Source organism: Sinocyclocheilus rhinocerous, unplaced genomic scaffold (assembly GCF_001515625.1).
Source record: "Sinocyclocheilus rhinocerous isolate Xijiao unplaced genomic scaffold, SAMN03320098_v1.1 scaffold140, whole genome shotgun sequence".
NCBI lineage: Eukaryota > Metazoa > Chordata > Actinopteri > Cypriniformes > Cyprinidae > Sinocyclocheilus > Sinocyclocheilus rhinocerous.
The window spans coordinates 2,368,301-2,380,160 of NW_015642053.1; the positions used below are offsets into that span (position 1 = coordinate 2,368,301).

At 39.2% G+C, this 11,860-nt stretch overlaps 1 protein-coding gene across 2 annotated transcripts in view; it reads right to left on the bottom strand.

Annotated features, from left to right (window-relative positions):
- Positions 1-11,860, bottom strand: part of rbfox3a (RNA binding fox-1 homolog 3a) — a 418,183-nt gene that overhangs the window by 131,854 nt on the left and 274,469 nt on the right. For both annotated transcript variants that reach the window (XM_016572313.1, XM_016572312.1), the window contains one exon: positions 5,218-5,339. In XM_016572313.1, the coding sequence (XP_016427799.1) occupies positions 5,218-5,339 (122 nt within the window). The remainder of the gene's footprint in view (positions 1-5,217; positions 5,340-11,860) is intronic.

An 11,860-nucleotide genomic window follows, 5' to 3' on the forward strand; every position in this document is an offset into this window, starting at 1 on the left:
GATTACGCTGCCGTTTAACATCTCAGCTGTCTCAGCAATTTCAAACCCACACTGCCAACAGGCAGCTACAGCGTTCTTAAATATTAACCTCTGTGCTGTTGCACGTTCATATGTGAATTTGAGAGAACGCTAATTCGGCTCTCGGTTTATTTTGATTAGAACAAAGCATTTCAGGAGTGACGCCGTCTGAGAAAGTTCATATTTTTCATTGTGCTTTGGAACATTTTTTCTGTGCAGTAAATCAATGCAAGAGTTCTTATAAGATCAGGGGTATTAGATCATTATGAATAAGTTTTTTGTTTTATTATATACAGTTGTGCTCATAAATGTACATACCCTCCCGCTGTAAAATTTATATAACCCTTGCAGAATCTATAGCATTTAAAAAATACTACATATGAGATCATTATTTTTTTTAGTACTGCCCTTAACAAGCTGCATTAATTAGAAAGAAGTATATTCCACAAGAAAAAAATATATTAATGCAATTTACACACCAAAATCATGTTAAAAAGATACCCTTGGCAATATACAATATTAAGAGTTTTTTTTTGTGTTAGATATTTAGATATTTTTTAGTCTTGTTGAATATATATGAATATATTTTTTAGCTTTTGTTGAAAGCTCTTCTGATTCTGATATGTAAATATCTGTTATGTTAAATAGTTTAATAAGGACAGAATTTAATGAAAGAAAATTGCAATTTTTATGTTCCCTTTTATTTTTTTCTGCAAGGACTATGTAAACTTCTGAGCAGGACAGTAATCTAAAAACATGTGAATCTCAATCAGTTTCTTTTTTTACTGAGTTTCTGAGTGAAGCAATAAAAGAATCTCAAGTTGTATTAAAGAAACTGTCTTATCAAATCCTGAAGTCTATTTCAAGTCAGTATCATAAATAAGTCAAAAAAGAAGGGCCTGTGAGATGACTGATCTTTACTGTTCACTGTTTTTAACAATATGAAGAAGAGTTGAAGAAAAATGGCTGAAAGAGAAAAATAATTTAGGAGCCTGAGCAGATTTGAGTATCACACAATCCTTTAAAAATGTCTTTAAGTTAAAGTCACTATAAAACTAAACAATACATATTCTTTACTTTGATTTGCAGTGTATTGAACGATATAGGGAGTCTACAAAGTCGATAATTATCAATGCAGGTTTATTTTCTATAAAGACATACAGTAAAGTCTTGACTACGAAAACGCTATTGAGTATTTTCAGCGTTATGGTCTAGGAAAAAATATAGAGGATACTGCTTTCACAGTACAATCTGCCTGTTATTATATAAACACATTAAATTAGATAGATACATTTTACAAATTTGAAAAACATGCCAACTTTTCTTGAAAAGAAAATCATAAAATCATAAAAAAAATATTATGTTAAAATTATTAAATGAACACATTTGTTAACTAAATGTGTGAAATCAATATACACAACCACTGATTGAAAAAACACACCTTTGGGTAATTGGACTTCTGACTCAAAACCTATTAAAAATAATTACTGAAAGTGAGCTGTGTGACAACTAGCCCCAGTCTCCCCTACTGTTGCTGTTCTTCTTGTAATATTCCTGTCTACTCGCTATTCTGTTGTCTCTCTGCTTCCCTTTCTCTCTCAAATCCAAAACACTCTTTCTCTGTCTCTCCATTCCTTCTCTGCCACTATCTGCACTGTTTTTCCCCAGCATGCCGAGGGTGCTGCTTGTTCGGGTTAAGCACTCGGAGGACGACTGGCCCTGGGGACATCATTTTCCATTACAGAGACAAGAAACCTTTTCTCTCAGATGAAGAAGGAGGGAAAAAGTCAGAGCCCTGAATTGGTTATGCTCCTTGTCGTGTTCTCTTATTCCCCCAACTCGTGATTCGTTTAGTCAATATTTAATGCCGGTGTTGTGCAGTACAGTTGTCTGTTGGCCCGATCCACGGGTTTGATCTCCATGTCTCGCCTGATCTTTCTCCAGGCTTATGGGCTTGTGCCGAGATGTGACACAGAGTCTTAAAATGTGGCACAAGCTTGTTAACGCTTACACACTTCGCTCAGATGCAGTGCAAAGAAAGAAAAGGACATATAGATGGAAGAATAAAGGAAAAAGCCAGATGCATTACATGCATTTAGCACAACTGCTCACTTTATCCACACACAGTCACGCACGTCTCACCCTGCCTGCAGCAACTAATGCCCTCTACGCCCCACCTGAGTATAGATGTCAAGCGGCGTGAAGTGTAAAGGTGGTATTTTTCTTCTTTAAGCAGGGCAGATGGGCAAGGTTTGGTCTGAGCAGGCCCAGGCTGAGCCGGTGGCCAAGCCAGACTGTCTTAATTAGGAGCTGGCCGCTGCCAACGGCAGGTGAACACATCTGGGACGCCATATTGGCCACAAGCGCAGCAGGTCTTGGAAATAGTGCAAGCCTTGGAATATTCGACAGGAGCAGAAACAAGCGATTCCCCCTTTTTTTTAACCCCCATACTACAACCCAAAAGTGAGCAGTAATACATCTACACGCCACACAGAGTCAAGCTTCCACGCTGCGCGAGCCTGCCAGATATTAAAAGTCTCTGTCTTTGGAGGTTTGCGTTCGTTTTGCATGCTGCCAAGGCCCGAGCAGCCCCAGAGTGCTATCAATTACACACATTCTGCTGAAAAGCTGAAATTCAGCTCTGAGCGCAGTCTGACAGGATTCAGCAGTATGTGCACGTCCGTGCGATGGCTATTGGACGTTTGCGTTTCCTTTGTCCCCTGTACCTGCCCTCCACTGCCTTTGTTTGGAAAGAAGACGACACAATCACAGCGTGTCGCACTTAAAGCACCTTATAATGAAGTCGAGTCCTCCCTTCTGTACAGACACACACACACACACACACACACACACACACACACTATCATGCTTGTTCGCCCCACTGAGCTATACCTTCCTCATCAGTGCTTTACCCAACGTCATAATTTCTGCCTCCATAAACTCAATGGAGCTGCATGCTCCTCTCCTTCTCTCTCAACGCACTCCCTTCCAATTACCGCGCCAGTTCATTTATTCATTAACCCGGCAAGGAAAATCGAGGGAGACCTAATTCAAAAACAACCGCCCTCCATTTCTCTCCATCTGGTGGGGAGGCTCGATTCTCCAAACACGTTCAAGTGACTTAATCTGGTTAAGGTGCAGTTTAGCGTCTGCAGTGGAGTTTGGTGGGGGGATTAAGGAATGGATCGCCGTGCCAGTCCATTTTCATTAAAAGCACATTCCAGTGACCAAACTGGTACAGGAAAGTGACATGCATGGAAGTATGGACTAATCAAAAAACAAGCGGATAAAAGGCAAGGTGCCGTTGCACTTGATTACAGAGGCATTGACTAATTTACTTAATTTGTCAAAAAGGAATGCGGTTTGGAACTGAGTTAGAACTAATTTATAGTGATTTGAGTGCTAGCATGCTAGTGCACTTAAACGCTAAACGTGCTTTGGCTATTTGAAGCGTTGTATTTCCAAATGCCATTAGTAGAATTTCCTATCTCCAAAAGTGGAGAGTAAAATTAAAGTTTAGGAAAAGTAAAAGTTGGGAAACATAATTGATTTGAGCCTTCCGGCTACGGCAACCGACATTCAATCTAAATTAAGTAAATATTGTAAAGCCAAATTAGGCATTGGACTATAAATGATTTACTACTTAAATGCATTCAACAAAAAAATAAATCTTTTCTACTTGTGCTGCAAAAAGCCAGTGGAATTTAAAATGTTTTTTTCTTTTTTTTTCTGTCGGGAATGTCACTCATAGTGTTCTAACATAGTCTTATTCACAAGCAGTAAAGACAAATGGGACTTTAACGTAATAAGCAGTCCATTTCCAGCTTAAAAACATCTTAAATCAGTCTAAGCTTATTACTGGTCTTGCTGGACTAACTTTGCACTTTCTTAGCTGGTCAGGCTGGGAGATCAAATGGCTATCCTGCTAAACACCAGCTTGGCCAGGCTGGAAGGTTAACTAGACCAGCTTGAAAGACCAGCAAACCATCTGGTCCCAAGCCATTTACTAACAACTATCTTGAGCTGTGACATGAAGGGAAGGTGGAAAGGTGCAAATATCTCATTTTACACTTTAAAGGGCCATCCAAAAAAACCTACTGCTGGTAAAAAATTGAATTAAATATAATGAAATGCTCAGGATTTATATGTTGTTGGCAAAATAGTACATTTAGTAATTATACATGGCTACTTATAAATGTCTCTCAAGGTTTTTGCCCACAGAATAATGTATCAGCATCTACGAGTAAGGGCTAGAAGGGCCGTGATAACTAGCAAACCCCTGACCCCTTAGTAAGGACAAACTGAAGTTTTCAGCTGCGTGAAACACATAACGTTAAGTCAAGCAGCATTCCTATTCATGTGTTGGCAAAAAAATTGTGTGAAATGTGTGCGAGTTTTTTTGCCATAAATTTAAGACAACCATAAATATAATGATCATGTTGATATATGGACAAATCTCTACATTCCGACCAGAATCAAATGATGCTACATTCTCCCAGTAGACAGCAGTTGAATTACATCCCAATTCTGCGGCTAAAGTTTTCGTCTGAAACATGTCTGCACGCTCAATTGGGAAAGCAACGAAAAACAAGTTACCCTCAGAGATTTATACTTCTGATCCTCTAAATCCTTTTTTATCTTAATCGAGTATAAGGCAGTAAATTGCTCCAGCTCTGCCTCCTCCCTGTCTTTCCCTGCCTGTATGCTAATACTGTTTGACATATTTCGCAGGAAGACAGAGCATCAATATTTATCAATTCATAATAAGACAGAGGCGCTGACATGCGCTAAGATTACAGTTTAATTAAAACTTGAGTAGCCAACTAATATTCAGTTCTTAAACAGACACATCATATGCCAATGCATTATCTACTCATTTAGATCTTGCATCATTGAGAAAGAAGGCAGACAGGGAAATCAGGAAGGAGAACACGACATGCGGCTGCAAGATCATCCCTATTCCCTTTCTACTGCTGTTCTCTGCGTTTGGGCATAGCTGTCAGAGCTGAAGCTAAAATAAACCTTGCCACACTGGTCTGTATAAAAAATGGATACCTCTGGTTCGAGTCCTGCCCAGCCAAAACACAACTGATGCCAAATTCCACCTGCCAGCAAGAGATCCTGAGGTGGCAAAGGGAGCACAGAGGCAGTGCCAACCATGCCACCAATCTGGAAAACACAAAGAAGACATCCACTTACCAGTCTTGTGACAAGGGGCACCCCGAAATGCCAGAAGTGATCGTTCAGCAGCCCACTGTACACTACGTTTCCAAAGAGAGCAATGCTTCCTGTTTTACACAGCCCGTTTCCTGGTTTGGTTTCTGCAGAAGGAGGAAAAAAATATATATATTTGGAACAGGTTAAACAGCAATATACAATGACTAGAAACAAATAATAATTATTATAATAATAGAAATGAAGATTGGAGAGCAGAAGAGCTAAATAAACAATTAAGGTAGGATGTAAAGAAAGAAGAAGAACGGAAAAAGGAAGGAAGGAGGGAAGGAAGAAGAAAAACAAAGGAAGTAAGAAAAGAAGGAGGAAAAAGTGAAAGAAGGAAAGAACTAAAAATGGAAAGCAGAAGTCAGAAGAATGGAAGGAGAAAAAAGGAAGCAAGGAAGGAAGGAAAAAAAGGAAGGAAGGAAGGGAAAAAACAAACGAAAAGTAGGAAGGATGGAAAGGAGGAAGGAAGGAAAAAACTAAGGAAATACAACATACAAAATACAACGGTAATAAAGGAAGTAATAAAGGAAGAAAAAATGAAACATTATAGGAAGAAAGGAAGGAAGGAAAAACAAAGAAAGAAAGGAAGAAAAAATACTGTAGGATAAGAAGGAACGGACATGATACATGAAGGAAAAACAATGGAAGGAAGGAAGGAGAAAAAATAAGGAAATAAAAGCAAGTAAGAAATGAAGGAAAAAATAAAGAATGTATGAAGGATAGAAAGAAAGAAAGAAAGAAAGAAAGAAGAAAAAAGTATAAAGGACGGAATGAAGGAATCAAGGAACGAAAGAAAAAAATGAAATGAAGAATGCAAAGAAAAAATAAGGATGGAAGGAGGGGAAAAAACAAAAAGAAGAAAGGGAATGAGAGAATAAAAGAAAAAATATTGTTTTTTCTTTGATTCCACATGATTCCAAATGTAAGAGACAAATACAAATATTTCTCTGACAATCTGAATACGTCACATCCATAAACACTCGTTCTCTTTGCTGTTTGGTGCGCATCAGTCTGTGTGTGAGTGGCATGGTGTGAGTAGAAGAGCTTGGCATGTGATCAACAGTGGGGTCAGCCCTGCTTACACAGCAAAGCAAACTAACAGCTGCATTCAACCTCCTTTGGGCAACACACACACACACACACACACACACACAAACTGATCGGTACTCACAAAGACAAAAAAGAAAACATGACTCTGACATCACACCACCACACACAATATCCCAGCAGTTCAGTAAAAAAAAAAAAATCCCCATTCCCCCAGTCTGAGAGCGGACTCAGAGAAGCAAGTGCGAAGATTGCGATGTGTATTAAATTATTCCCTATAAATGCCAAGTGCAGCAAAAATCTGCATTATGCCTCAAAACAATAGAGAAGTGCACCACAGCAAGCCATGCATTCATTATTGAAAAACAAAAAGTAAAAAGGCCCATTAAAATGTCACTTGTGCTCTTTGTGGCTGCGGCGACACATGAGTTTTAGTGTTATAAATGGGCCTTGCGTTATTGTTTATGGTGGCTGCTAGCCGCAGGCTACCCAGCGGTGACTGTAAAGTCCACGGATCACACACCACGAGCCTCCGATGCTACTCCCTCCCTCTCTATACATCACCCCATGAATATTCATGCCACAGGGCCACACTACAGCCAATCGATCACAAGTATAACGCATTTATATCCATGATACATGTGGCTGATTTTTTTGGTGTCTAGGAATAAAAAGATATGGCCTAATTAGCAATAAAACAGCCGCTTCGCCATAGATTTGGAGGCCGAGCGGCGTTCCTGCTCTTTTCGCAGGTGATGTAATTCAGACCGCGGCGCGTTGCATCACAGGAACATGTCGTAAGATGAGACTCGAGGCGGGGAGAGATGGCTGTCATCGCGTTTGAGGCTTCCCTGCTGTCTGTTGGCACCGGTTGAAGTTCCTTTGGCATCCGTGGGCATGTTTCTCACCATGCCTCACCTGTGATTAATTATTGACGGCGAGATGAGGATGCGGTAAAGTAAAGCTGCACAGACATGCTACACTGCAGATACATTACAACAACCCCCCAGGCTGATTCACTATCTCCCTGTCTCTTTTTCTTCCTTTCCCCTGGTTTTCACTCTTGCGCTTTGGCTTTAAAGCCCCCTTCTCACTCTCTCTCTCTGACAACCTATCCTTACTCTCTCTATCTCTCTCTGCCCTGCAGTTTGGCAAATTTGACAAGGGCTTTAAAAACTGAGCCAAATGTCAAAGTTGTCATAAACAGTGTGTGAGAGGGAGTATTGTTGGTTTGATAAGGAGGCAATAACAGTTTGATTTAAGGCAGAAAAGAGTGTCATCACATCTAAATCTGCCATCGGCATATCTCGGTCCAGGGTTTGTCGGCGCGTCGCTGCGCACTCATGCAGATGAATGGAGGAGTTTAGGTTGAAACTGAGACTGCATTATCTCGCATTTCTCTGCAAGGATGACAATAAGTGCCGTATATGATCCCTGCCTGATCTGTGGGGAAGCACCCAGCTTTGAATCTCAAGTGTGACGTGAGAGAGGAGGATTCTAGGGCCATGATAACATAATAATCAGAGAAGAAACATAAATAGAAATTTACACTATAAAACAACTCTATAAATGTGGAAATAAATCACTTGGCAAAGGCTTTAACTGAAAAACAAATGTTCATTATGAATTGCACAAAAAAAACAAATGATACGCTTATTTTTCTCAGAGCTGACTTTTCAAGCTTACACAGGTGTCACTGCAGAATAAACATAGGTACTTTATCATATTCCACAAACGTTTGGGTAAAACATTCTTACTAATTAATTGCAATCCTTATTTAAACAATCTAAATTTTGATCGATAAAATCCCAAGATCAATATTTTTATTCTAGCCAGCGTTTCCTGCGCCACTTTTAATCAGTGAAGCAACACACGCTCCTCTGTTGAATATACGATCCAGCGGCAAGAGAATTCATATTAAATATAAGTTTGGAATCCGAAATGAATGTGAAGAGATAAAAAGGATGCGTATTGCAAAATAATAGCAAGAAAACACACATTTGTCCTTTGGGTAATCTGATTAAAAAACAAATTGATTTTTAATTTATCAAAAATACACTGCGCAAATGGTGTAGTCCAATTCAAGAACAAATAAGTCTTACAAAATTAAGTGATTAGTCCTTAAATGAATACTTCAAGTCAAGTGATTGAGTGCATCATTGAATGATTTGTTGAAATTGCTGATTCATTCGGGAGCGAAAAACATGACCGTCCTGTTGTATAAGAGCACTCACAATCTTGATGTATTTTTCTAAATATCAGCACAGCTGTGATTATGTGTTTTGTTTGTATAAGCAAAATGATTTCTAGATCTTGTAAATAAAACAAATGTTTGTTTTCAAAGAAAATAGTTCAATCTTCAATCTTTCTACTGTACTTCAAAATTTCATGTTTACTTGCCATTTCTTTGTAATTACAGTATTTGTAAAAAAATTACTAGTGATTTCTGACTAAAAACTCCAATTTTTTACACAGGTTTGCATAGGAAATTTAATTTAAAGCTTATTTTAATCTTTAGTTTTTGGTTGTGTTGATCTGTTAAATCAACAGCACTGGAACTGCATAGTTTGGGTCCTCTTGTTCATTTAGAAATATTGTATTTTAATGTACCAAATGAAAAGGTTCCATTTATAACTGACAGCAATAGCTGAAAGAGAAATGCTCATATTATCAAAATGGACATTAGAAAAATATATGCAAAATGACAGAAAATGAATCAAACGGTGAAAATCCACCAACATTTAACAGCCAGAATGTGTCCGAAAATCTATATGTGTATTGTTTTAGAATTCGAAACAATGTTTTGCTTGAGAAGCGTGCTTGCAGTATCTTTCTCTAACACGGCTGACACTTGGTTTGATATTTTGCTGCGTAATGCACTGACATTCATACATTTTTAAATGTGGTCCAAGTGCCCAAATACTTTTAGGGGCCACTGTATAAAAATAACTACCCACAGCACTGCAAAATATATCAAAATCTTGCGCTTGTTATTGCCAAGTGAGCAACAGGGATGACATAATGTCTGTATTCTTCCGGCTGGAAGCTTCCTCCCACAAGCCTTGTGGCTCTGGCAGTGGCCATCCTGTCCTGGGCCTGTGCTTCCATTAGCCACACTGACCCGGATCTGTTCTGGCATCACTCTGATACTAGACCGGTGGACTTGGCCCTTCCTCTCAGCGGGGCAGCTCTGTCAGGACATCTGTCCAACCCAAACACACCAACCACACCAGCCTGTCCATATGGCAGTCCCACCCTGCCTGTTTCTGGGCCAGAGCCTGATTCACAAGGGCTGGAGAAAAAGAAGTCCTCTTCTTCCAGAGCCCTCTCCAGGGCATCACAACGTCTCTCCAAACGATGTATTCATTACCCCTCCTGTACCCTGGGGATGCTCAAAAGCCTTGTTTCAGAGCGGGGAGTGTGGCTGTGTCTGTTTAAACACTGCTCCAGTCCTACTTAATCATGTGCAGTTGGAGGGGCAGTCCGTGCCGGTGCTCTGATTAATACAGCATGAAGCTGTGGCGGCAGACATAGCTGCAAGGGACGCAAGGCATTAATAACCGTATGCTGCCACTGTTTCTGCCGCTACCTCCGCCTTCCTGAAGTCTAGAGAGACCATGAGTACAAACACACACAAATACCAACTCGTAAGGTGTCGTGGAGCCTGGACGCTGTAAATATCGTCATGGGAAATCACTGGCCCAGAGATCCATCTCTGGTAATTGCATTAGAGCACGAAAATGGATTTTTTTAATTCATGCAATTTGTCAATCAGCCTAATCATGACTAATCATCATCATTTGTGGTTCATAGGTTCACAATAGCGGAATATCATGATCATAATCATTGCTGTCATCATTATCACCAATACAGATGATTTTCGTAACTTACAATGGGGTCTTAAAATTGTGGCAAAAACAAAAAGTGATACAAAGTGTTATGGAAATGAAACAAACTATACTGTACATTGACTTCCATAGTCACTTTTTGTATTGTGTTTTCATAGTTTTGTCTGGTAAAATAAAGTAAACCAAGGGGCAAGGGCCCACTCTTTAAAATGATTAATATATAAGAACATGCTAAATCATCACTTCTTGAATCAAAAAATTAATTGTGGTTAATTAATTTAGCTATTTCGAAACATTTCCAGCATATATATATATATATATATATACACACACACACACACACATATATATATATATATATATATGGATGGAAGGATAGATAGATATACATTAACTGTATATTAAATATATTTATGTGCTCATTATTTAAAAAGGAATCCATGAAAAAAAACATGAAAAATCAAATGAATGTTCCACGGCAAAGAGCTAATACAACGCTGACAGTCTGGATATACGTACATTGAGATTTTGACTTATCTGTATAAAACCCAGCAAAGGCGGGGGAGGGACTTTTTGCACTTGAGCGCACTATTGACGAGAGAGCACTAAATAAATACAATGTCATCAGCCGAACACTAAATATGCTGAGGTCTCCAACCTGAAATTAAAAATCAACCAGAAGGCAATATTGATGGAACAGGAGAAGCGATCAAATCGGGCAAAATGAGCTTTTGAAACTTTCTCCCTGCCATAGTTGGGAGATGATTGTTTGTGGGGGGTGCCGTTATGCCGCATGATAAAAAATGACTCGCGCCCGCTGCTCGTTTCTTTGTTTCCACCCTTTTGCTTTACGATTCTCCCATGTGCCGAGTTTCGAAATGGTACGGACCGGCATAATTTATTAAAATATGAGTAAATCAATGGTTGATGTCCTTATAGATTACTCTGAAATCATAAAAAAGCCTTGACAGGAAATGCAGAGTAATACAGTTTAATTAAACTGCATATCCTCCCCCTGTGCAGCCGCCTGATTAAAGTGGCAGTCAAATAAAACAGCATTTAATTGGCATACAACACGAAAGCTGTTTGCATGTTTATTTAACATTGCGGCATATTAATAAAAAAATAGAACCCTAATTGGCCTAACTTGTGCAGGCAGGAGCAAGCTTCTGGCTCCACTTCCCCCTACAGTTTAATGGACTGTGACTGAAAAATAATCCCAGGCTAGTTTAATATTTCTGCAGTCATACTTGATGAAAATCCCTGCTCCCATTGGCCAAGAGCCACACATTAAAAAGCAATCATGGATACCTGGGCCTGCTGGTGAGAATCCCCAGTGGAATGGACCACTTGGAGCGACCTGGCAGAGAGAACCGTCCCGGCAGGGGGAAGGCGAAGATCATTAGCGTTTTGCATATCTCCAGTGTGCCATTCCGCAGGTTCGTCCCCAGCCAGCTCCCCCCCCCCAACACTGCTGAGCAAACGTCCAGCCCATTGAGACCCTCGCTGTCCCTGCTACTGAATTTTAATTTTTTAATTTGGAATTACAACAACAGCCTGGATATGGTTTGATAGAGCAAAAGGAAAAATGTATACAGAAAATAAATAAATGATTTAAAAATATATTTAAATATATTAAAAAACATAAAAATGTGTATAAAAAACATGGCTACATATAGACCTTTTATATAAAAGAAAAGAAAAAAAAATATATATACATATAT